The following is a 27,884-nucleotide window of genomic DNA, read 5'->3' as shown; positions in this document are numbered from 1 at the left end:
TATTATATCTTTTTCATGTTGGTTTTTTTAAAATGAATTTTGTTACATAAAGTTTGGTGTTTACCATTGCATGGTTAGTTATCAGTGTAATTTTATACATGTACCCACCATTATCAGGTATGTAAATGGTTTAGAGTTGCAATTTTCTGTAACAGATAGAATGCCCATCAGAGTGTATAAGTGTTGCTTGCATTTAATGTCGTTGCCAGGCATTGTAAGATGCATATGATATGTGAACAGTGTCAGATGTTGAGTGATCACTGTGAAGGTCAGGAAGATGCCATGTACTTGTGTGAGACAGGGTCAGCAGAACCTGTCAGAGATCTTTTTGTGGGTCTCCATTTTGCTGGCTGGTTGAATTGTACAATATCTAGATTTGTGTGCCATTCAGATGTGATGGGGACTTGATATTGGACTGAATTGTAACATGAGGGCAGGTACACCAATCAGCAAGGTCCTGGTCGACCACATCTACTCACCACAAATGAGAATCATTGTATTGTGCACCAAGCAAATCATAGCCCAAGCACATATGTGCTTGGCATCTGAGAACAATTAAAGGACTCCCTGCAACATTATGTATTATCTCACAATATCAGCAAGAGACTAACACCAAAACATGGTGTCATGATTAGGAGGCATGGACTGCTGATGAAATGCATCACATTGTGTTCAGTAATGAATTTAGGTTCTGCACTAACCTGGATGACCACCGTTAGAGAGTATGCCAGTAACCTGTGGAGAGGTTCCATCTCCAAATATTTATGAGAGAAACAGCAGTGTTATTTCTGGAATATGTTGTGGTAAACCATTGGATATGACTTCAGGTCCTGGCTACTAGCAATTGAGGAAACTTTGATGCCACAACAGTACATCAAGGACATTCTGTATCCTCATGTGTTTCCTCTCATGCAGCAGTATTACAGTGCCAGTTTTCAACAGGTCAATGCTCATTCAGGCATGCATGTGTCTCAATTCTGTACAAGTGATCTTTACATACTCCCATGATCAGTAAGATGCCCAGATCTGTTCCCAGCAGAACTTGTGTAGGATCTGCTTGACCACAAACTCCATCTCAGTGTCAGTATTGAGGATATCAAGGACCAATTATAAGAGTTGTGGGCTATCTTCCTGCAGGAATGGATACAGTGCTTTGTGACACTCTTCCCAATCAAATTACAGCATCCATTCAGGCCAGGCAGGTGCAACATCACACTGATAACTGGTCTCATACTGTCAAGCTAATTGTATATTTGACCTTATTTCATAACCACCAAAAGTGCTGTTTCATTTCATTTCCTCTTCTCCTTCTCAGTGCTCCACTTTTTTTATCAGGCAGGTTTTCTCTCTTTCCTTTTTTTTTAATTACAAGATCTATTGTTATGTAATTTGCCATGATTCATTTACTTTGTAATATTGTTAACATGACTGCCCCATCATTGCAAATTTAAGAATCTCATACTGACAGCATTATTGTACCAACAACTGTTTGAGGTAATCTTCTCCTCAAATTGAGTTACATTTTATTGGTACTGTAAACATTTGTACTTTGATATGATGCTTATGAACTACTATGAACAAAGATGCTACAGAACACAATACTGACATTCCATAGGTGTTTTTGTGGTTGACATGTAGATATTTTCTGCATGATTGCTGTGTGTCTAAGGTGGCTGATTTTTATGGGCTCTTCTGGCAATGGACATCATGTTTACATCAAATGATCAGAATAGATGTGAGCCATCAAATGTATTTTGCATCCCTGAAGTTTATCGAAGTATATGATAGCTATAACTTTAGGTATTTGAAGTATGTTCTCATTACTGCATATAACAGCTGAAATGCACAATACAGTGTAATACATTCCACAATTCTTGCTCAATATTATGTTTGGACTTTAATATTTCTAGGCCCATCTGGTGAGTATCATAAGTGATGTAAAGGTTTTAAATCAAAACTTACAAGCATTTACTATTTTATGTTCTTGGAATAGTCCTCAACTAAATTGTTTGTTACCGTTGTCCAGAACTATGAGGGCTATCCAGAAAGTAGATTATATTTTTGTATTAAAACAAAGTGTGAGAAAAAATGATGTTTTATTCATGCTGTTTTGTCAAATAAAGAAATGACTGGAGACAGTGGCTGTTACACTTGTCAAACTGCTGTGTTGTGAACCAGGTCTTCACCTATTGGAAACAGACGGTAATTACTGGGTGCAAGATCCAGAATGTATGGAATATGAAGAAATATGTCCCATCTTAAACCATCGATTACCTCTCAAGTGCAATTTACTGTGTGTTGTTGAGCACTGTCGTGCAAGAACAATATTTTTGAGATCAACTTTCCTCTACACTTATTCTGAATTGCTCCTCTTAAGTTTTCCAAAGTGGGAAACTAAACAAGAGCTCTGTCAATGTGAACTGATGGTTTTCTTGAATCTCCTCATTGATTTTTGTGACCAGTTCAACAGTCATAATGCTTGGTTGTTCACTTTACTCTTTGTCATGAATGTTGGTTCAGCCATTTTTAAATCTAATGCACTATTCGTACACTCCATTTCTGTATAGTTCACACAACTTCTGATAAATATCAATCAGTTTATGGTTTTTTTTTCCAACAAAAACTTATTACTAAATGTACTTCACAACTTATGGGATTTTCAGCTGTGGCAAAATTTACAACTATTATTGTGAAATAATGAGAAATGACACAAACCTCACACTGGCATGGCTGGACGAAAACTGAATGGACATATGCTCAAACAGCAATATGACTGCACTACACCTGCCTGTTGTTGCTGCAGACAAAAACATAATCTACTTTCTGAATAAACATTGTATTATCAGACACAGTACAGTTTCTACATCTACATCTACATCTACATACATACTCCGCAATTCACCATATGGTGCGTGGTGGAGGGTACCTCGTACCACAACTATCATCTTCTCTCCCTGTTCCACTCCCAAACAGAACGAGGGAAATATGACTGCCTATATGCCTCTGTACAAGCCCTAATCTCTCTTATCTTATCTTTGTGGTCTTTCCGCAAAATGTAAGTTGGCGGCAGTAAAATTGTACTGCAGTCAGCCTCAAATGCTGGTTCTCTAAATTTCCTCAGTAGCGATTCACGAAAAGAACACCTCCTTTCCTCTAGAGACTCCCACCCGAATTCCTGAAGCATTTCCGTAACACTCGCGTGATGATCAAACCTACCAAAACAAATCTAGCAGCCCATCTCTGAATTGCTTCTGTGTCCTCCCTCAATCCAACGTGATAGGGATCCCAAACGCTCAAGCAGTACTCAAGAATAGGTTGTATTAATGTTTTATAAGTGGTCTCCTTTGCAGATGAACCACATCTTCCCAAATTTCTACCAATGAACCGAAGATGACTATCCGCCTTCCCCACAACTGCCATTACATGCTTGTCCCACTTCATATCGCTCTGCAATGTTATGCCCAAATATTTAATCGACATGACTGTGTCAAGCGGTACACTACTAATGGAGTATTCAAACATTACAGGATTCTTTTTCCTATTCATCTGCATTAATTTACATTTATCTGTATTTAGAGTTAGCTGCCATTCTTCTCACCAGTCACAAATCCTGTCCAAGTTGTCTTGTATCCTCCTACAGTCACTCAATGATGACACCTTCCCGTACACCACAGCATCATCAGCAAACAGTCGCACATTGCTATCCACCCTATCCAAAAGATCATTTATGTAGACAGAAAACAACAGCGGACCTACCACACTTCCCTGGGGCACTCCAGATGATACCCTCACCTCCGATGAACACTCACCATCGAGAACAATGTACTGGGTTCTATTACTTAAGAAGTCTTCGAGCCACTCACATACATGGGAACCAATCCCATATGCTCGGGCACCGAGTCAAACGCTTTCCGGAAGTCAAGGAATATGGCATACATCTGATACCCTTCATCCATGGTTCACAAGATATCATGTGAAAAAAGGGTGAGTTGCGTTTCGCAGGAGCGATGCTTTCTAAAGCTGTGCTGATGCATGGACAGCAACTTCTCTGTCTCATGAAATTCATTATATTCAAACTGAGAATATGCTCAAGAATCCTGCAACAAACTGATGTTAAGGATATTGGTCTGTAATTTGAGGATCCGTCCTTCTACCCTTCTAATATACAAGTGTCACCTGCGCTTTTTTCTAGTTTCTCAGGACTTTACGTTGGGCAAGGGATTCACAATAAATGCAAGCTAAGTAAGGAGCCAATGCAGTAGAGTACTCCCTGTAAAACCGAATTGGAATCCCATCAGGACCTGGTGATTTATTTATTTTCAACCCGTTCAGCTGCTTCATAACCCCAGGGATGTCTATCACTATGTCCTCCATACGGGAATCTGTACGAGGCTCAAACGGCGGTATGTTTATATAATCCTCCTGCTTGAAAGATTTCTCAAATGCTAAATTTACAATTTCAGCTTTTGTTTTGCTGTTTTCTGTTGCCAGGCCAAACTGATCAGTGAGTGACTGGATGGAAGCCTTCAACCTGCTTGCCGACTTTACATAAGATCAGAATTTCCTTGGGTTTTCAGCAAGATCTTTTGCTAAGGTATGACAGTGGTAGTGGTTGAATGCTTCACGCATCACTCTTTTTACAGCATCACAAATCTCTAACTTTTGCCTGTCCTCATTCTCCTGATCTTTCTTGTACCGTGAGTGCAACTGCCTTTGCTTCCTGAGCATTCTCTGAACTGTGCTGTTAAACCACGGTGGGTCTTTTCCGTCCGTAACCCACTTTTTCGGTACACACTTGTCCAATGCATGATTTACAATGTGTTTAAAATTTGCCCATAATTCTTACACGTCCATCGTACTGGAAGTAAATGAAGTCGATTCATTTACTAAGTGGGATGCTAACAACTCATACTATCCTTGATATTGTTTTCTGTACCCGGTCTTGCATGCGAAAATGAATGCTTGCAAAGAAAGCACTCATGAGGTGTAAGTATTTGAAACTATATTTAAAAAGCACATTGGTGTGATAACTGAACAACAGTGTGCTAATTCAGATAGAACACTGATACGGAAGGAAGATTTCATGTTATTTTGAAAGGAACTGTTCCAGTCAATATGGGAAAAACACAGAAAACCTAAATATGAATTGCCTGACAGAGAATTGCAACATTGTCTTTATGAATGTGAGTCTAGGGTCTTAACTAAACAGCCACCTCACTCCCCTGTATGTGATTAAATCCTTTACCTGTGAATCTGATCAAATTGCTTCAAATTCACACCTCAGTTTTATAAAAGGGTAGTTGCTACTCACCATACAGTGCAGATGCTGAGTTGCATAAAGGCTCAACAAAATGACTGATGTCAGCCAACAAGGCCTTCATCAGACAGATAGACAGACAGACACACACACACACACACACACACACACACACACACACACACTTACGCAAACAAAACTCACTGGCTGCTGAAGCCACATATAATGGAAGTGTCATCCTCAATATTGAATACATCACAAACATTGGAATAAATTCTTATCTCTTTTCATGAAGAAATGGTCGAAAATGACGAATGCTTACATTATGTGTTGTAGCAGGAAGGATATTCCATATGCTGACCCATCAGTCTTATCTCACTTTATCAGAATATGGCTGAAGGTGAGGATTGGTAATAGTGTGTCCAACAGTGAGTGTGGTGACACATTGAAACCAAGGCATTACAGACACATTCAAGTGTGTGGTAGGCAGTATTGTGTTGTGTCATGTTGATCACATTAATGATATAATCTCCTCACCTTCAGTTTCTTACGTAAACCTTCACTTGTGGGGCAAGGGGACCTCTACCCAATGCCATCAAAACTAACTGCAGTAGAAAGAAACATCTCGTTTTATGATATCATTTAAGCAATAAGAACATGGCTCACTACCCTTCTGGGTTATGTCAATCATATCTGATAATGTGGATGCAAGTAAACATCTGAATCTCCAACATTTATTTTTGTTTAAGACTACTGTAATACTTTTTCTTCTTTACCATACTGCATACTAGAATGAATATATACTTAACGTATTTTGCTACTTCAAATTTTAAGTTTATAAATACATAAGATCATCTAAAATAAATGACACTTTTCTTTCTTATTTGGTATATTTACCCGTATAACTTCAGGGCAGGCATAATGAGGCGATCCACAGCTAGTCTCCAGCATACTGCCAGCTGGCTGAAGAGATGCCATGCCAAAGTCAGCTATTTTTATGTTGTTTTTCTCATCCAACAGAAGATTTTCAGGTTTCAGATCTCGATGGCTGTGAGCAAAACAGGGGAAAAATGATCCACGATGGGTTTTGAAAGAAATTCGAAAAAAAAAGAAAGCTTTCAGATTCAAAATTTGTTTCTTTTGGAACCTAATACATCACAAGAGCAGGTAATAAAGAAGGCATTACAGGAAAAAGGAGTGTAAGAGAACGAAAGGAAGGGACAAAAACTATTAGTAATCCAATGTCAGAAGGTAAACAAAACATCTGCAAATGAAAATAGGAACACAACATGAACAAATACCAGCTATCATACATGTTTCATACTTTACTGTGTCATGTATGAAATCAACTGAACAAAGAAGTAGAAACAACAACTTTATTCTCTTTTAGCCATCAGTTCAACACAATTCTTTATCAGGACTGGCACTACCATGTAGGTAAACTATGTAGTTGCCTAGGACACTGAAATTTAGAGGGGACCAAATTTTGGGCAAACATCCAGAAAATTTTAACAAACTGGATTTTCAATTTGTTTCTATTATTAGCACATTTACCAACCAAGCAGCATTATAATATGAAGGCAATAGTCTTGATGCCACATAATATGAGCCTTGTGCAGACTCAAACAACAATTGTGCATATCAGCAAGTAAAATGGATAATCTAAGTAAGAGAAAGGGAAATACTCTTGACATTTCTCCTGCCTCTTCCCTTCATGATTATAACACTTTGTTATTTGGTGCTTATTGTTTTTCTGTATTTTGATATTAAATACTGCAAATTGTTACCAAACAAACACGTATTATGTTCTACTGCCCATTTACAAACAAAATTTTACATTACAGAGTTGCTATTTTAATGTGAGGATTAGAATAAATGACAGGGGAAGGACAAGCAGGGCAGATACATTACTTACCTGTGTGCCAAAGTATACAATATCAGTCCTGGTCTTAATTTCTATGAATAATTTGGGATTTAAATTTAGATTGTTTCTACTTTTCAGTGACCTCACTGGTAGCACTGACATGTTTCAGCAAACCACAGTTCCTTCTAGTAAATGTTACAATTTACTCTCTTATGCATTCTTTTCAGCTATTAAACACAAATATCACTACATCTAGAAGCCAAAAGAATTGTTTACATTTATCACTTCATACTCCCATAAGAAGAAGGGATCAGTTGGTAGGACATGTGTTGAGGCATCAAGGGATCACCAATTTAGTATTGGAGGGCAGTGTGGAGAGTAAAAATCATAGAGGGAGACCAAGAGATGAATACACTAAGCAAATTCAGAAGGGCGTAGGTTGCAGTAGGTACTGGGAGATGAAGAAGCTTGCACAGGATAGAGCAGCATGGAGAGCTGCACCAAACCAGTCTCAGGACTGAAGACCACAACAACAACAACACTCCCATAATCCATCCCTCTGGTATTATTGTATCAGAAAATTAGTCATTTTGCACTCTCAAAATATAGCTCACAGCCAGCAGCTTTCACATCATCTGCCTCATCTCAAAAGTCAGGGTTCATGACCAATTAACAAAGCAAATGAAAATGAACACACAAAAACCAAAAGGAACCAGGACATTTGGATATAAAATAGTCCACCAGAACATACAATACATAAAAAATAAGGTAAATCAATTAGAAATAATTCTACATGAAGAAACTCCCAATAATCTACCACTGACACAATGTCAACTAAATGTGCTTGAAATTTTAGATCTTACTTTACTAAATTATAATGAAGCAGGTAGCCCATTCAGAAGGAACAGTGAGGGTTGTAATATTAATCCATAACAAATAAAAAGAAACTGTATACACAGGCTTCATTTATTATGCAAAAAATATAATATTGAAAATGTAGTAGAAGTAACATGCCAAAAAATAATATGAAGTAGTTCTTCACTGTACATCCTGAATGTCTACAGACAGCAAAATGGATGCACAGACACTTTCATAAAAAATGTTGGGGAACTCCTACATATCATTCCAAGCAAAAGCTGTGAACTCATACCACTAGGTGATCTGAACATATATCACAAGATTCCAATGATAGGGGAACTTTTTAAGACAGTGAAAACAGATGGCTTAAATAATGTAATACTGAATCTGCAGAACCTTCAACAAACCCCCCTCATGGCCAACAAACCTAGCCTAGCCACCCTACTCAATCTCCCCATCCCAGCACATACCCCACACAGACCAAATCTCAACTACAACCACAGTCAAATGCCACATACCACCAGTCCCAATTCAGTCCTAAACCTCTCATCCAGATCCCTCTCTCCTCCAGAGACATCTGTTCTATCAAAAGGCTTAACCTTTAGCCCCACACCTAAATTCAACCACACTGCCCTGGTTAAAGATCTCCTCTCATTCACCCGGAACCTCAACTGGAAATATCACTTCACTACCCAAACACAGCCCCCAAGTACTAGACCCAGTGTTGAACCCTGTCTAGAACAGTTCTGACTGCCTTCTCAAAGGGATCCTCCTCCCCTCCCCCAAAACCATCCCTTGCAGACATTTCAGGAATTCCTCACATCCAGTGTTGCCTCCCAGTCCTTCTTGAAGAACATCCCGACAACCCCCAACATCACCCCAGCTGAATCCCGTGCCATTAAGGAGCTGAAAATAGACCTCTCTATTGTCATCCTCCCGGCGGATAAAGGCTCCACAACTGTCGTACTTGACCATGTGGAGTATGTGGCAGAAGGACTGCGTCAACTCTCTGACACCTCAACCTACAAAGCTGTTACCCAGGATCCCATTCCCTCCATCCAGACTGAGCTGCAAAAAATCATAAAAATCCAAGGTCCCTCACAAGGCCTCACAACGGCTTCCATAGACTTACTCACTCCACCTGAGCCACGTACCCCTACCTTCTACCTATTACCCAAAATCCACAAAGAGAACCATCCTGGCCGTCCCATTGTAGCAGGCTTCAAATCCCCAACCGAACGTATCTCAGCTCTGGTAGACCAGCACCTACAACCTATCACCCGCAGACTCCCATCCTACATCAAAGACACAAACCACTTCCTAGAACGCCTCAAATCCATTCCCACTCCTCTCCCACCTGAAACCTTTCTTGTCACCATAGATGCTACATCCCTTTACACAAACATCCCACATACCCATGGTCTCTCTGCCCTTGAGCACTACCTCTCCCAACGCCCACCCGAAGATCTTCCAAAAACCTCGTTCCTTATCACACTTACCAACTTCATCCTCACCCATAATTACTTCACTTTTGAAGGCCAGACCTACAAACAAATCAGGGGAACGGCCATGGGAACCAGGATGGCTCCCTCCTATGCCAACCTTTTCATGGGCCGCATGGAGGAGGCTTTCCTGAAGACCCAACAGCTGCTTCCCCTGGCCTGGTATAGGTTTATAGATGACATCTTTGTGGTCTGGACTCATGGTGAAGAAACACTCCTTAATTTCCTCCATAACCTCAACTCCTTTTCGAATCTGAATTTCGCCTGGTCCTTCTCCAAAACCCAAGCCACCTTCCTGGATGTTGACCTTCATCTTGTTGAAGCTCACATCCACACCTCTGTCCATATCAAACCCACAAACAAACAACAGTACCTTCACCTCTGTCCATATCAAACCCACAAACAAACAACAGTACCTTCACTTTGATAGCTGCCATCCTTTCCACATCAAACGCTCCCTTCCCTACAGCCTAGGTATTCGTGGCAAACGTATCTGCTCCAGTGACGAATCCCTCAACAATTACACCAATAACCTGACCAGTGCTTTCCTCTCCCGCAACTATCCTGCAGACCTTGTCCACAAACAGATTTCCCGAGCAATACATTCCTCCCCATCCAACAACAATAGGAGACCACACAGAAGCATCCCCCTTGTCACTCAATATTATCCTGGCCTCGAAAACATCAACAAATTACTCCGCCAGGGATATGACTTTCTCAAGTCAACCCCTGAAATGAGATCATCCCTTGACAAAGTTCTCCCCACACCACCCAGAGTTGCCTTTCGTCGCCCCCCCTAACCTCCGTAACATCCTTGTTAAACCCTACAATATTCCCAGACTACCTTCTCTACCCAGCGGTTCCTACCCCTGTAACCGACCCCGCTGCAAAACCTGCCCCATGCATCCCCCCACAACCACCTACTCAAGTCCCGCTACTGGTAAAACATACACAATTCAAGGCAGGGCTACGTGTGAAACTACACATGTCATTTATCAACTGACATGCCTGCACTGCACAGCCTTTTACATCAGCATGACAACAACTAAACTGGCTGAGCGCATGAACGGACACAGACGAACTGTCCACCTAGGAGACGCCCAATACCCAGTAGCGGAGCATGCCCTCCAGCATAATTCTAGGGACCTAGGAACCTGCTACACCGTATGTGCCATTTGGCTTCTCCCACCCAACACCAGTCCCTCTGAACTGCGGAGATGGGAACTTGCACTCCAACACATCCTTTCATCCCGCCATCCCCCTGGACTGAACCTACGTTAAACAACCTCACTCCCATTCACTCTTCAGCGTTCTCCTCTTTCCCTTTCCTCTTTAGCCATTCACGCATCTTTTCATCCTACATAGTTGTGTTTATCTTTATACTATATACCTCTTTACTTCTGTATGCATCCTCTTTGGTTTGAAGCTGGCACAGTACTTACAGTAGAATATCTTTGGCTTCCCTCTGACAACCATGCCTCCATCCTTGCTACCCTCCCTGTTTACCTTTCCCTGTTGCTTCATAACCTGGGTTGTGAGTAACTGAATCCACTTTCCCTTCTTCCCTTTTTTCCCCTCTCTCCTCCCTGATGAAGGAACAAAGTTCCGAAAGCTAGGAATGTAAATTTTCAGTTCTGTTTTATGTGTATCTATCAGCTGTACTGAGCTGAGATAAGTACTGGCCAGCCCCTCTATCTCTTTGTTAGTATTTGTTTCACATCTTATATGAGATTTTCCATTAATCACTTATAATATGTACACAAATAGATAACATATTCAGAAATCTGTGTGACTTCCAATACAAAATTGAAGTTATAGAACCAGCTCTATCAGACCATGATGCAATAAAAATATACTTAAAACAATGTCACCACCAAAGAAAAGGTAATGCCGAAATGGAAAAAAACCCAACAACTCACAAGCTTAAACTTCAAAAATTAGGATGGGAAATGGTGGAAATAGATTCTTTACTAGATCATAAAGTGACAACTTTTTTCACTATCTTTTCCTGTTATCTCAATACAATATTCCCAGTAAAAAAAGGCCAATACCAAAACACCAATAAAAACAATGGACAACAAAAGGTATTTTGATCACTAGGAACAAGATGAAAATTTAGCACAGAATATAAAAGGCCAGCAATGATAAAAATATTAAAGTCTATTTCAGAAAATATAAAAAATACATGCCAATGCACTGCATGCAGTCAAACTACTAGACACAAAGACTTAACACAAGTAGTACTGACAATAAAGGTAAGGCTTGCTGGTACATTACAAATACAAGATTGTACACCATGAAACTCACAGGAATACAACAAAATACAGTTTATAATCAGCAAAAAAATCTACAACAGAACAGAGTAATATCATCCATCTCTTGAATGACCATTTCGGCACAGCAGGCCAAAAGTAAGAGAAAATGCAATAACACATAAAAAACATGTCAGTATCCATAAAATAAGAGTGGTACTGTGTCCAGTGAGATAAGAAAAAGCCTGAAATCTAAAGCATTTTTTTTTTTTTTTTTTTTTTTTTTTTTGGGGGGGGGGGGGGGGGGGGGGACTATAGAAAATGAAACATAGGAAAACAAATAACATCTTACACACTTAATCAACATGTCATTCCTGGAAGGAATTTTTTCAAATTTGTTAAAGACAGCCTTGATAAAAACCAGTTCAGACAAAGGGAAATGAATACAAACCAGAAAATTATAGATCCACAGCTCTGTTGCCAATCATATTGAAAATGACCTTATGCACAGAGACTCATTGGATTTCTAATGAAATTTGAATTAACCAATTTGAAGAACCAATTGGCACCCAAGAGGTCAACGCAGTCATTGATCTCACTGAGAGTATCTTAACCAAACTAAGACTCTAAAAATAAATGCGTAGGAGTATTTATGGGTCTAATAACAGCCTTTGCCTGGATAGACCACAAAACTTTAGTAGAAATATTAGGACTATATCATGTAAGAGCAATCACAGGACTTGGACCCTATCATAACTGACAAAAAGGAGCCACAACTGTTGTGTGGCACTTTGAATGCAGGAAAGAGTGTAGAAATGTTTCCATACATAGTGGATTAGAAATGGAACATGGGCAGAAAGGTCAAACAGATTAGAAGGTCATAATTTTGATTTTATTATTAACTGCTGCTTTCACGATTTGTTTAATATTTGCCAGGATATGTCAATGAGATGCTATACAGAGCAAGACTTGCACCTGGTGGCCAAAATTGGAAATAATTTTTTCTAGCATACATTGGTTCCACATTAACACATCAGCATATCCACCAAGCTTCACTACTGTATGACAATTACAGCCCACATTGGACCTCCGTGTGTAACTGTACTTTAATTAGAACCCCCGGTAGATGAATTGACAGAAAAAATTTGAACCAGTGAGCAATAAAATGTTGCAATATCTGCCACCACAAATCAAGAACATCAACTGTCATCACATCTGTTTGAGATTTTGTGGATTAATATCCCACAAAATTTTGCAGTGGAAGATAGCAGTAAGACAACGTTGTGAGTGTGTTCTGCAACAAACAAGGAGACAAATTTATCCAAGAAACTTATAAAAAAGAACAGACAGATGTCTCATTATGACCCAAACAGTATAATTGAGTCTTTGTGATACATTACACTGCAAGTAATAATTTACAATGCAGCCCCCTTGGATACTAAATACACTAGGTTGGTGAATAATTTCATAATACTTTTCCTTAACTTTAATAAACACAACAGATACACATATCAGAGACTTTAGTCATCTATAATACATTCTCTTTCACTATTTACAACAGCTTGCAAATTCAGGGGTAAATTTTTCAGTTGAAAAGATGAAATCTAATTGTGCAATATCGGGGTAGAATAACTTCCCAATCCAAATCCTGTATAGTGTGTTTTGTCAGTCTAGCAGATTGTAGGCAGGTGTTATCATAGAGGGCATCACTTCATACCGTCTTCCTGGTCATTCTTTGATTGTGTCTGCAAGACAACTCAGTTGTTGACAGTATATGTCAACAGCGATGGCTACACCTTAGGGTTGCAATTGACAGTACACCACACCATTTCTGTTCCACCAGATTCATAACATTATCTTTTGTGGACGCACATAGGTCTTTGTATGGGAAGTTTCCTTTCTTTTCCTTATGTTAGCATAAGGACAACATTTCTCATCATCAGTAAAGATACAGGATAGGAATGGCTGGTGTTGTTCATGAGTCAGTTGATGATTAGCAAGTAGAGATGCACATATGTCCACCTGCTTATTTTTGTGAATTTGGCTTAGAGCATGTGGTACCCGTACACCCAATTTCTGAACCTTCTCCGTTGCATGCAAATGTCACACAATGGTGGAATGATCACATTTCATCACATCTGCCAGTTACTGAGTAAAGTGATATGGATCTTAGTGGATTAATGCGCTTAAATGATCTTCTCCAAACTCCAAAGATCTTCTTGAATGTAGAGTGTCACTAAAGTCAAAACGATCCTTCTTAAAACAGGAAAACCATTTTCTTGCCTTGCTCTGTCCAACAGCATTATCCAATGTAAGACACAAATCTTTCAGGTCGCCTTGTCACTCCTCTATGAACTCAAACAAAAGTGTTTGTTGTAAATGTTCCAGTTTCTCCATTTGGCACTCCCATTTTCTAGTGTGCACAGCTCCAATCACTATCTCCGATAGAAAATATGCAGACTCAAATAGCAACAGTAAAGTACAAATAGAAAACTGATAAACAAACACAAAGGAACCACAATTCAACAATCAAAACAAAAATGCTATGAACTTACACATGAATCCAAATCTATGAGAAGAAATGCTTCGAAGTTGGGTATAGCCAAAATTTATTGGCAGTTTGTAGATTATTTTCTTCTTAATTTTATTCCTAAGACTGATTACCATCAACAACTAAGAGACACTTAGGTAAAAAATAGAAAGAATGTGTGTCCAAATATACAGGGCATTTCAAAATGAATGTACAGATTCTAAACCTTTGTAGCATTTATTTCATTCAACTTACAGTTATAAATAATACATCAAATGAAAGAGCAGCTACAACAGTTTATCTTACAAATGTTCAATGAGGCCACCATTCATTTGACATTGAATCAGTATGGGAGCTCTTCCCAAACCTTGATCGGTGGGTCCAGTATAATTGTTGCAACGATGCTGTTTCTAAAGTCGGGTGGCTCAGCTGGTAGCGGAGAAACATACACAACATTCTTCATGAATCACCAAATGTAAAAGTGAGATTGAGTCAGTTTGTGTGTGTGAAGATGGAGGTCATGCAAAACAAGCTCTGTCATTTAGCCCCTTGCAGCAAATCTAGCGGTAAGGAACAAAGTCGTTTAACCAATCATGTATTGAGTTATGCCAGTGAGAAGGCACACATCCTGCTACCAAATAAAGTTCTGTGGTTAGCTTCTTCCAGTTCAGGAAAAGGGCCAAACTCTAGTGCATTAAGATAAGAAGCATCAGTTACAGTTGCTTCATGGAAAAAGAATGGCTCAAACTTTCCACTGGCATATGAGAGAAAAATTCAACTTAAGGTAGTCCTGTTCCAGCTGTACCATCTCATGAGCCTTGTTGACTCCCCAGATGCACACATTACATGTGTTCACATTTCCACTTACATAAAATGTCAATCCATCACTGAAGATCTTCATTGACATGCAGCAACATTTTGTTTCGCAAAGTTGGCATGTAAATTATACACTGTAGGCTTCAGAGCTTGTAACAACTGCAAATGATAAAGACATAGTTGCAAACATCTCCTCTAAACAAAAGTCTCCACACAGACATCATTGGAACTGCTAAATCACGACTACCCATCTGAACTGATTTCTTGGGGCTATGCGTGAAAGGGTCTCACTCATTCAGCACGTTCTTTGGTCACTCTTGGCTCCTTCCATTCTCTTCCCTTTGCATGTGGGTACAAAAACAAAACTGTTTGAATTGCTCTTTAATTTGATGTATTATTTATAACTGTAAGTTGAACATAATAAATGCAACAAAGCCTTAAAACCTGTATATTCATTTGAAACACCCTGTATATAGAGATGTTACTCTTAACAAGCATAAGATTTATGAATTTTACTACTCAAAAACGTTGATTTATGCTTTCCTTACCAGATAGAATGGCTGTGGCAGAAGTCAAGGGCAGAAATTATCTGACGGAAAAATCTCCTTGCTTCCTTTGGAGTCAGACGACCTTTCTTCACCAGATAATCAAACAGTTCTCCACCAGATACGTGTTCTAGCACCAAATACCTGCACAGAAGAAAGGACATAATGATAAATTTAAGACAACAGAAAGTCTTATTTATATTATATTTTATAAGATTCTTACAGGATGCACAGTAAAACAGTCAGTAAAGCCTTGCTATTTGAGCATAATCAGCACCAAGCGCTTGCTTTGTTCTTACCCTCTATATTTGTTTTCCAACATATTTTTCCTCCTGACTTCTATGACATTCATTGAAACACACAGATTTCAGTAATAAATTCAAATGTTAATGATTTTATTATGTAATTATTTGTGAGCTTTAAGACTTTCTGATCGTATTGTTTGTGAAAATAGATTTAGACATTCTGCACAATCTTTCTGAAGTATTCGTCAGATCATCTTCACTTTCATTGGATTGATGAAGAGTTGAACACATCCTCTCTAGTTTTTTATCTTTGTATAGAACTTTTACCACTATTTAGTACTATTCATTGCCTCTATAAGTCAGTTTTTCTATTCAAGATTCACTTCTCTGTTTCTCACTGATGTAGGCCTACATCTTGGTGTAGTCCACTGCTGGCTTTATTTTACTAATGTACTTACTTTTTTCATTTTTAAAAGGAGCAGAGAGATATGTCTCAGATCATGTTAAGCATAAGATTTACATTTTTTATCATCATATTATCTAACATCAGTTCTGAGACCAATTTGAAAATACAAATTTCTATTTTCTCTTTCCACATCATGTTAAGAACAATAGATGTGGCTGCATTGAATGAATTCACAATTGTGAATAAGGATGATCATCAGTTGTAGACTGGAATGATGACAATGACAATTTGTGCTGGACCAGTACTCGAACCTGGATTTCCCACTTATTGCGAGCAGTTGCCTTGCCATTTGCCTATCCATGCATGACTCATGGCCAGACACAAACTTCCATATGTCATCAACCATGTTCCTATTACCTGTGCTCATATGTAAGTTCCCATACAGGTCAGACGTAGTACTTGAAAGTCACTTGCCTGGTATCAGAAGCTCAATATGATATTGCATGCTTGCGTTATTCTGATTATGATGCATGCATGTCCAAAAGATGCATTGTATTGCATAAATGTGGTTGGTTGTAGTATTTTCAAACTTAACTTAAAATTTTCACATTTAAAGTTAACAGTGATTTCTCATAAATATTTAATAAGGCAGCCGCATGATTTGACAGTATGTGCTTTGAACTTGTGTCTGCTGTTCAAGGTGGCTCCTTCTTTGGGCAGAAGAGTTGAAGAGGATGTAAAAGGGATAAGAGAAATGAACTGGCAAGGTTTAGGAAATGGGGAGAGTTTGGAAAAGCTGTCCAGATCCATGGGTCATGGGAGAGTTATCCCACATGAAATGAGAAGGAAATACTGATTGTTGGGGACTGCACTAGATGAGGTTTGAAAACCTGAGAGCTTAAAGGAGGAAGATGGGGTAATAATCAAGACACAGATCACTGAAAAACACTGTGCAAGACTTAATAACAGCAGAAAGCTAAGTGCACTTTATGTAGTAGAGGTGGAGGGTAGGAAGAAAATAATCAGGTCAGGAAACAAACGAAATAGGAAACTAAAATGATGTGAAGAAAGGGATAGTTACTGAGAAGAAATGCTGAGACTGAAGAAATTAACATAAATTAAGGCCAAGAGGGTAGTGAGAACCAAGGACATATTGTAATGCCAGTTCCCACCTGCAGTGTACTCAGAAACTGGTTCCTGGGGGAAGAATCCAGATGGCACGTTTGGTGAAACATGCACCGAGGTCACAACTGTCACGTCGTAGGGCATGCTCTGCAACAGGATAATGTGGGTTGCCAGTATATGCCCTCTGCCCATGTTCATTCATCCTAACTGATAACTTGATGGAATCATACCAATGTAAAAGTCTGAACAGTGTCTACATAACACCTGGTATGTGACGTGTTGTTTCACAAATGGCTCTTCCTTTGATAGTGTATGTTTTGTCAGCTACAGAGCTGGAATAGCTGAAGGCAAAAGAGTGCAAGTCTTACAGTGGGGATGGCCACAGGGGTAGGAACTGCTGGGTAGCAAAATTGGCGCAAAAGGAACATAGTGTACGACAAGGACTTTGTGGAAATTGGAGCAATGCCGCAAAGTTATTCTAGGTGTTGTAGGCAAAATGTCAGGCAAAATGGACCTCACTTCAGGGTAAGATTTTAGGAAGTCATAGCTTTGTCAAAGTAGTTGATTAAAACTTTCAAGATTTCAATATTCAGAGTAATGAGAGGTATACTCTTGGAGGGATCAGCAGTACAAATATTAGATATGAGAGTCTAAAAAATCTGCTTTTGAACTAGGTGGTGAGGTAATTACATGCAGTGAAGGCTGAGGTTAGGCTGGTGGTGTACTGTTGTAAAGAGCCTGCATCTGAATGAATACTCTTGTCTCAAATGCCAAGACTGTATGGGAGGGAACATTTGACACGGAAAGGATAGCAACTGTCAAAATGTAAGTACTGTTGTTTGTTGGTAGGTTTAACGTGAATGGAAGTGTATAGCTGATACCCAGTGAGGATGTCAACATCAAAGAAACTGGCATGGGATTTGGGATACGACCATGTGAAATTTGAATGGGAGAATGTATTTAGCAATTCTAAAAATTTTAACAGTTTAGCCTCATTATGAGTCTGTAGACAAAGATGTCATCCACGTATCTAAACCAAACCAGGGATGAAGGCTTATGGATCTCAGGAAAGCTCCCTCCAAGCAACTAATGTAAAGGTCAGCATTGGAAAGAGTCATCCCGGTTTCCATGGCCACGCCCCTAGTCAGTTTGTACGTTTGCCCTTTAAAGGCAAAGTAGTTGTTGGTAAGTGTAAAGTTGATTACGGATGTCATAGGTACTGAATTAGGTGGGCACGTTGGTTAAGATAATTTTGTTTTTTTTTGAAGGAATTATGATAAGTAAATATGATAAGTAAATATTTATTACAAAGTGTATTCCAGTTCACTCAATTTTAAATTTTACCACCACAGTGTATTAGAGCACCTTGTTTAATGGAATTTAAGAATGGTTTCAGTAACTGTGAGGACATTTATAATGAGGAATATCAATGGTCGAGCAGGTATTGTATGTTCACAGCTGACATCTGTACAGTCAAGGTACCTGTTCTGTTCACTGCTGCTGCCCATCATCATGCTGCACAATGGTCTGAAGGTGATCACATTCTGTCTGAAATCAATTACTGAAGAGTATTCACTGAGCCACTCTGTAGCAATTCTGGACATGTGGGATGTTGCAGTGTTCTGCTGGAATTGCCCAAGTCTGATGGAATGCACAATGGACCTGAATGGATGGGGATAATCAGAGAATATGCATATAAATGTGTCACTTGTCTGAGTTGTATCTAGATGTACCAGACTTCCCATATCACTCCACCTGCACATGCCTCACACCATTACAGAGTCTCCACCAGCTTGAACTGTCCCCTGGTAACCTGCTGGGTTCATGGACTCATGAGGCTGTCTCCATACCCGTGTACTTGTCCATCTGCTTGATACAACATGAAATGAGACTCATCTGACCAGGCAACATATTTCCACTCATCAACAGTCCAATGTCGGTGTTAACAGGCCCAGGCGAGGCATAAAGCTTTGTGTCATGCACTCATCGAGGGTACACAAGTGGGCCTTCAGTTCCAAAACCCCATATCGATGATTTTTTTTGTTGAATGGTTTGCACGCTGACATTTGTTGATGGCCCAGCATTAACATCTGCAACAATTTGCAGAGGGGTTGCAGTTCTGTCATACTGAACAATTCTCTTTGGTCATTGTTGATCCCGCTCTTGCAGGATCTTGTTATAGGCACAGCAATGTCAGAGATTTGATGTTTTACCAGATTCCTGATATTCATGGTACACTCATGAAATGGTCATATGAGAAAATCCCCACTTCATCACTACTTCAGAGATGCTGTGTCCCATTGCTAGTGCACAGACTATAACACCACATTCAAAGTCACATAAATCTTGATAACCTGCCATTGAGGCAGCAGTAAATGATCTAACAACTGTGCCAGACAATTGTCTTATGTAGGTGTTACTGACCACAGTGCTGCATTCTGCCTGTTTACATACTACAGTATTTGAATATGCATGCCTATACCAATTTCTTTGCTGCCTCAGTGTATATTATTTTTCATTGAATCTTCCCTGCAAGAAGTTTATAATAAACTAGCAATTTACCCATCAGAATCATCGATACAGCTGAGCGAGTGTTTAAATATTGAATACTTGATCAACCTGGCATGAAGAAACAGGTTTTCTTAGAAAAAGTGTTGATGGAGGAAAAAGAGCATGATGTGCTAGCTCTGTGTCTGGACATCAATGTTAAATCTCTGAAAACAGAACTTCAACTCTTTCATCTATGATACAATATAAAATGCCTGAAAGACATGAAAGATGTTTTGGTTACTATGAAAAAAGAAATTCATGAGTTATTTGCTAATGTTCAAGCATTAGTAAGACTTGAGCTTGTGTACCCCGACTCAAGCAGTGAAGCAGATTCCTCTTGATGACTGAAGAACTATCTGCCTTCAATAATGCCATAGAAGAGCTCATTCACATAGCAGTTTGCAGTGTGCCCTAGATGTTGTTGAACCAAGTAGATTTTATAAATGCTGCTAGTATATTTATATCCAATCTTGACAACAGGAGAAATGTATTTCAATCACTTTAGATTGAACTTTATATAATTATTGTGCCTTATACTCTTGACACCATATTTCACTTATCATGGGTTGGGTTGGGTTGTTTGGGGGAAGAGACCAAACAGTGAGGTCATCAATCTAATTGGATTAGGGTAGGACAGGGAAGGAAGTTGGCTGTGCCCTTTCAAAGGAACCATCCCAGCATTTGCCTGAAGCAATTTAGGGAAATGACGGAAAACCGAAATCAGGATGGCTGGATGCAGGATTGAACTGTTGTCCTCCCAATTGCAAGTCCAGTGTGCTAACCACTGTGCCACCTCGCTTGATTCGCTTATCATTTCTGACTTTTTAAATACTTACGTTTTTATCCCTTGTTTTCATAGTTTTTTGTTTCCGTTTTTAAAAATATTTTTAATGTTCGAAAAATAAAAAAGAATGAACAAACACATAGACAGGATGGATGAATGGCAGATTACAAAAATCATAAGAAATAAATCACCAGCTGGTAAAAAAAATATCAGCTGTCCAAGGAAAGGATGGACTGTGTAACAGGACATCCTCCTCTAGTATTACTTTTCCTTAACAGTAGTTGTCAATGCCAGTATTATTTGTCAAATTTTGGACAGGTCAATATTATCTCGAGTGCTCTTCTGAAAACTCGTATAAATTTATACACAATATGTTATATTTCAAAATAAATTTTATGAAAAGGAATTACTTTATTTTCAATGTTACAATTGATAAGTACTAGCTCTGAATGTACAGTTAAAATTATTTTTAGAAACATTTGAAATTACAAATTATTTGGTAGACTTAATTTTCTATTATTTATTATGCAATCTAGTACTGTTTACTGGTTTATTTCTGGATTCATTTATGAAATAATAATCAAAATTAATAGAAATTCATTTGTCAAGAAAAATTGTAAACTTTATGGAATAAGATTATTATCGCAGAGTGAAGTAGTAGTAAGCATGCCTCTGATGTGGTCAGATGTATTTTTGTATTTTGGACAAACAATTTAATTTTGGCTCCATTAATGTGAAAATTCAAAAGACTGTATGATATACTAAAATGTATATTAACATAACAACAGAAATTCTGCAGCAACAATCTTCAAATTTATTTGGATAAATTCAACCATGTGGACCTAAAATGTGATAATTTCAGCTTCAAGAATCAGACCCCTAGACAAGAAGAACTGGACCTACTCTACATAGAAAGCTAAGTAAACTAGAAAGTTTATTGTAATCTTCACTCCTCTCAAATTTTTCATACAAGACTTCGCTTATTGTGGGCAATAGCTGCAACTAGGAAGGAGAGGGTAGATTACAATTGAGAACCTCAGGTATGGAAGGTAACAGACTTTAGTCTAGGAAGAAAGGATGATGAAGAAGAAGAATAAACTAAATTAAACTGTAAAAATAAATGTTATTAAAATGTACATAAGTATTTATGTATGTTCCATACCACATCATAACCATTGGACTGATTTCAACCTAACATGGTATGCATATCGCTTACTGTCTGGAAAGAATCACTGTGGGTAAGAACTACCTACCTGTGAAAGGGGAGACTGTTGGTGTGAAAAAATAGTGTAGCTCGTTATGCACAAATTTGCAGACTTCATCCATCCAGTATTTCAGAATGAGAGCACATAGTGACTTAGAACGAACTGTACACATAATTTAAAACCTTTATGAAACTTTTTCTTGCTGATAAGCTTGACAAAATGATAAAAGTAGAAAATTTTATCACTACTACATTTTTGCTGCTCATGTATCAAAACTGTCGCATGAGACATGGTTTTTTGATTTATTATTTCTTTACTACTAATTGTATTCATGACATGTTTTGTAGACAGTATTCACATACACTACTGACTTTAACTTGCTAAATTATATAATTGTATAAGACATAGTTCAGGAGAAATGATGTCATGAACCCTAAGATATTTGATAAACTGTCACATCATGCAAGACAGTTACATTTATTTCTTTTTTTCTACGAACTCTATTCGTAACAAATACAGTGCCCACATATATCACTGAATGTATCTACAAAATTATATTAGAATAGTTCAGGAGATATGACCTAATAAACACTGAGATGCATGAAAACTGTTGCAATATGTGTGACTTTTAATTTATTACATCTTTACTATAACCTCTATTTGCAGCACATTTTGCACATAGTATCCAAATATACCAATGAACGTACCTGCAAAATTATATCATTGTGTAATACATTTTTCAGGAAATATATCATCACAAAGTCTGCGCTGCATGAAATTAAAACTTCATTATGAAATTTGCTATAGATACAGGTGAAATATGTGTACAAAAATGTGTGAAATATGTTAAATAAATACAAAATATATGTGACACATGCATACTTGGGCAAAGCTGTGGCTAAAAGCTCCTCCTAAACCCTTGGATCAGTTTCTACCAAATGTGGTACACCTATTACTATCTGGAAACAAATACTTGGGGGGGGGGGGGGGGTGTAAGAACCAGCAACTTCCTACTGGAGCGATGGTGAGAAGGCAGAGAGATGGACAGACTGAGGAGAGGGAGAAAGAGGACATGGAGACAAATATGAGGGAGGAGGAGATGGACACAGTGAGGAGAAGGGGAAATGGACAGAGAAAGGGAAAAGAAGGAGATGGGCAGAGAGATGGAGAGTAGCACATGGACAGAGGAAAGAAAGTGTAGGAGATGGATTGGGGGTGGTCAGCAGAGAAGATGGACTGATAGAGGATAGAGGAGGAAATGGGCAGAAGGATGGGGAGGAGGAAATAAACAGAGAAAGGGAAGAGGACATGGACGAGAGAGAGGGGAGGCGACTACAGACAGAGAGAGGAGGAGGTGGAGATGGACAGAGAGAGTGGAAAGGAGCAGATGGATAGGGAGAGGGGCAGTGTGAGATAGACAGTGGGAGTGGAGGAGATGGACAGAAAGAGGGAGGAGAAGGAGATGGACAGGGAGGAGGGCTAAGGAGATGTACAATGAGGGTGAAGAAGTAGATGTACAAAGAGGGGGGAGAAGGAGATGGACTAATGAAAAAGACCTGTTGAGGCAGTGTAGATACCTAACTAGTTTCCAATGAAATTCAAGCACAATTTGCTTTGAGAAACTATTCAATTTGAAATAGTTTCCTCAATTATTTATGACATAATCCATAATAATCATACACACACTGTTGATAAATTTAAATGTTAATATTGTATAACTTTTTGATACTTTGTAATGGTAAAATAAGTTATGATCTAGGCTTAAATTGGCTCACTTTAGGAGTTTTAATTGCTACTGAAATATATTGTTGAGGCATCTAGAATGCTTCCAAAATTGGGTTTAGGTCCTAATTTTTTCAACTTCTTTCAAGGGGATCCCCTTGTGGAAGTGCATGGTTTGGGTAGGGTGAGAAGTTCTATGAATCCGGGTGTTAGTCCTTGTGAGAGGCCTGAGGTTTTAAGGAGGGACTGCAGATCAGTTTCTGTCGCAGGGATAGGATCTTGATGGTAGATTCTGCACATAGAGGTATCAGACAGCTGATGTAGACCCACACTTACATACTCCCATCTATCAAGTACCGCAGTAGTAGAGACCTTGTCTGCTGGGAGGATATCATGGAGTCATCAGTTTTTAAGAAACAAAGGGCCTGGAGTTCAGTGTTTACTGTTGGAAAGATTTTGGGACTGGGTTGCAAAGTGATATTTCCAGTGTGTGTATGATTATTATGGAGTATGTGTGAAGTGTGGTGATGGTACTCACCATTCCAGAGAGTACCGCACTATAATTCTGCACGACCAAGTAAGCGAGCACAAAATACGAGATGGGGCAAGCACACCCTAACTGGATAGGCTGCCCGCACTAGTCCTAGTGACCGAGCATAGAAGCCATGACCGAATACGTAGCACATAACTTCAAACACATTACATGTGTCGTTATCCGTGTGAGACTGCAGCCAGTACGGGCTTCTCATTTGTGGCATGTCTCTCTTTGTAACCATGCAGTGTGAGGAAGCCAGTGCAGTAAGACATAAGATTGAAAGCAATGTTTACACATTGAAGAAATGGGAAGGTCTAAAAAGCCAAGTACGGAGTACATTTCTGTTGGTTGTAGATGAAAACAGTGTATCTACTGGGTATGTATCATGCATAAACTGGTCCACACTATTGTGTTTACAGTCAGGAACCACTCATTTAAAAAAAAAAAAAACAGTTGCAAGAAACCTCACAAAGATACAGCTCCTTCAGGGATACTGACAGTAATAAAAAATAGTATTACAGCAAAGTGTGTTGCAATGTGTGCTAACGATATGAGATCTTTTAATGCTGTTTCCAGTGAAGGTTTCAGAGACCTACACCAAAAATTAATACATCTAGGTGCACATTATGGACAAGTTAACGTGGCAGATGTCATGTCACATCCCTCTACTATAAGCAGACATGTCAAAGAACAAGCTGTTGCAATACGAAACAGCATAATGCCTTCTGTTACTGCAGAAGTTGTTAATAAAACATATTCTGCGACAGTGGACTGATTCGCATAATCAGGTGCACTATCTGACACTTACAACACATTATATTAACACAGATTGGTCTCTTGTGAACAATGTTTTATTTACAACAAAATTCCCGGACGTTAAGAAGACAGGAGTAAATATTATGAAAGAAATTAAAGAGAGGATGGCCGATTCAGACATTTTGCCGGACATGTTGCACAGTTTTGTTTTTGTCTCCGACCAGGGTGCCAATGTAATAAAGGCTTTGGAAAATCACGAAAGGATTCCTTGTGCTGCTCATTGTGTAAACACAGCACTTAGTCATACTTTCAATGAAGATAACTTCTTCTTAAATCTTGCCCCGAACATCGCATCAACAATAAATACTGCAAAATGCATTGTAAGGTACATTAAGAAAAGTGGCCTCTGCTCTTCTTTGAAATCATCATTGAAACAATAGGTCTGCTGGAACAGCTTGTAAACTATGCTGAAATCCTCACACACTCAGTATAATGAAGTTGCTGCTTTGGTGACAGAAAAGGACTCTGCTTGCAAGGATATGATAACGAGCTTGCAGGAAAAATTGCGCATTTTCTGAGACCAGTTAAATAGGCCACAGATGAATTAGAAGGTGAAAAAGAACTGACAGTCCAGTTAGTTCTTCTTTGTCTTCACAAACTGCAACAAATTGGCAGTGTCAATGACACTGACTGACAAGTGAGTAATTACTGCAGTTAAAAGCACTGTTTCATTATGATACACGATAGATTTATAATTAACTAGTGTAATTGATGTGTACTAACAGATATGTATTTTTTAACAGGAGGTACAAAGGATTAAAAATCTAGCCCTGACTTTCATTTGTGAGAACATTGTGATCACTTCCAGACATAAAATTGCTACGTTTCTTTGGCTGTTTACCGTGATCTTAATATGGTTGAAATAAATGAAAAGCAGGAAATTCTTAGCAATTTGTGACAAATGTGTGCTACTTACACAGGTACAACATGCAATCATTAACATAATCATTTTTGCGTAGTTAGTGGATAGATCCTTAAAGTATTTTTCATCACCACCTATAAAGAGCGATCATTTCAAGGAATGGAGGAACAACAGATCATCCACAGCAGATGAAGTAGATCTCTACATTCTAATGCACCCTGGAGATGATGATGACATCTTAAAATGGTGGAGCAGACATGAAACAGATCTGCCAGGCCTGGCTGCAGTTGCAAGATGTATTTTATGCATCCCAGCAACAAGCACACCTATTGAAAGAAGATTTAGTAAAGTCAGCATGTTACTAACAAATCATCGCAGCCAATTAATTTCGGAATGCGTTAGTAATTTGCTGCTGATCAACAATAACTATAATTTTGTTTCTGTTGCAAATAAGTGAAAAGTATGACAAGTTATGTCTGTAAATGTTTAATGTTCTTTGCATGCTTTTTTTATGAAGATGGTTGTCTTCTAGATTACAGGGACAGCACTTATTTACTGTTTCCTATCAATGAAAGAAAAGATATATTTTCTGTTTGGAAATGAGACTCGTCTTCTATCTGTGATTGTATTGAAATACCATTTTACTTTCCCAGTGCTTTATGAATTTAGCTGTGTCATGTACCGGTTCTTGGTAACGTTGCTTTTGTATTAAAAGAGAGAGAGAGAGACAGAGGTAAATACATTGTGTGTGTGTGTGTGTGTGTGTGTGTGTGTGTGTGTGTGTGTGTGTGAGAGAGAGAGAGAGAGAGAGAGAGAGAGAGAGAGGGAGAGAGAGAGAGAGACAGACAGAGACAGAGAGGCACTGGATTTCTACAGTACAGTGCAGTGACTCGGGGAGAGGCAAGGTGAGACATCAGCAGTGACCAGTCATGCTCGGTTATCCACATGTCTGGAATCCAGACAACAGACATGGGGCAAGTACGTGACTGAGCCAAGTCATATGGGGTCGGACACAAGCGGCTCGGTGCCCCTGTCAACAGGCAAGCCGTGACGGGTCAAACATTGAGCATTGCAGCACTCTATACCACACCACAATAGATAAACAACACTCAAAAACATTCATAGTGCAGTAGCTATATGGGTTGGCAGTACAAACTATACCAAGGTTCATCAGGGGCTGCAGCTGCCAACCCATGGGCATCACATGTGTGGATAGTGACTGGTTGATGCCTCATTAAATACTGGAGCACTGAGCAAAGGCAGACAGCTCTCTTCAGTGCACTGAGTTTTGTACAGTCTCCAGTTACTGCCATGTGTACAAGCTGCAGTGTTAGTCCATTGTCTCTGATACTTAGGCTATATAGTCATCGTGGGCCAGCTCTGGACTCTATGTAGGCATCACTCAGACGAACAGTGACAGGATTTTAATATTTTAGAGGACTTGTAACAATTTCAAACACCTAAGAAGCATCATTTAAGTTGAGTATTTCTTCATATTTAATAAATACCATTTTATTACTAGTTGTTGGGAATTTTTTCTGATTGAAGATAACCTACACCATCCTTCTGCAATCCAGCATGAAAAAAAGTAGGATCTTCACCAAAGAAGCAGGTTTTGAGCTGAAAGTGATATCTTTGGATAGTACAGAAAAGTCAGGAGGGGAGAGTGCCTTAGATAAAAGACTGAGAATATTGTACTATTGTGGCTGGTTCTTATGATCTGGAAGTCTGTGGTGAAATCCAGGATATGTTAATAAGGTTGGCAAAGCTCAGTTTGTGAGAGAGGAGTGGTAGTTGATAGTGTGGTTATTTATGGAGCTGCAGAGTGACAGGAAGGAAAATACCACTTAGAACAGCTTTTTGAGATGAACTCTGACCTGCTGCAGTTTGAATTTAGCTTGGCAGATGATACCATCCAAGGAAACATAAACGGCAGATAACTACAGAATTATGTAGAAGGTGAGAAATCTGGTGGAGTGGAAAATGCCAAATAAGACATATAGGTCACAG

At 38.9% G+C, this 27,884-nt stretch overlaps 1 protein-coding gene across 1 annotated transcript in view; it reads right to left on the bottom strand.

The window, feature by feature from the left end:
• Nucleotides 1–27,884, bottom strand: part of LOC124711610 (serine/threonine-protein kinase BRSK2) — a 207,150-nt gene that overhangs the window by 157,554 nt on the left and 21,712 nt on the right. Inside the window, exons 4-5 of the mRNA XM_047241774.1 lie at nucleotides 15,628–15,768; nucleotides 6,155–6,305 (exon numbers count right to left, since the gene is read on the bottom strand). Of these exons, the coding sequence (XP_047097730.1) occupies nucleotides 6,155–6,305; nucleotides 15,628–15,768 (292 nt within the window). The remainder of the gene's footprint in view (nucleotides 1–6,154; nucleotides 6,306–15,627; nucleotides 15,769–27,884) is intronic.

This window comes from Schistocerca piceifrons, chromosome 8 (genome assembly GCF_021461385.2).
Source record: "Schistocerca piceifrons isolate TAMUIC-IGC-003096 chromosome 8, iqSchPice1.1, whole genome shotgun sequence".
Taxonomy (NCBI): Eukaryota; Metazoa; Arthropoda; class Insecta; order Orthoptera; family Acrididae; genus Schistocerca; species Schistocerca piceifrons.
This window is presented reverse-complemented; position numbering and strand designations above follow the sequence as displayed.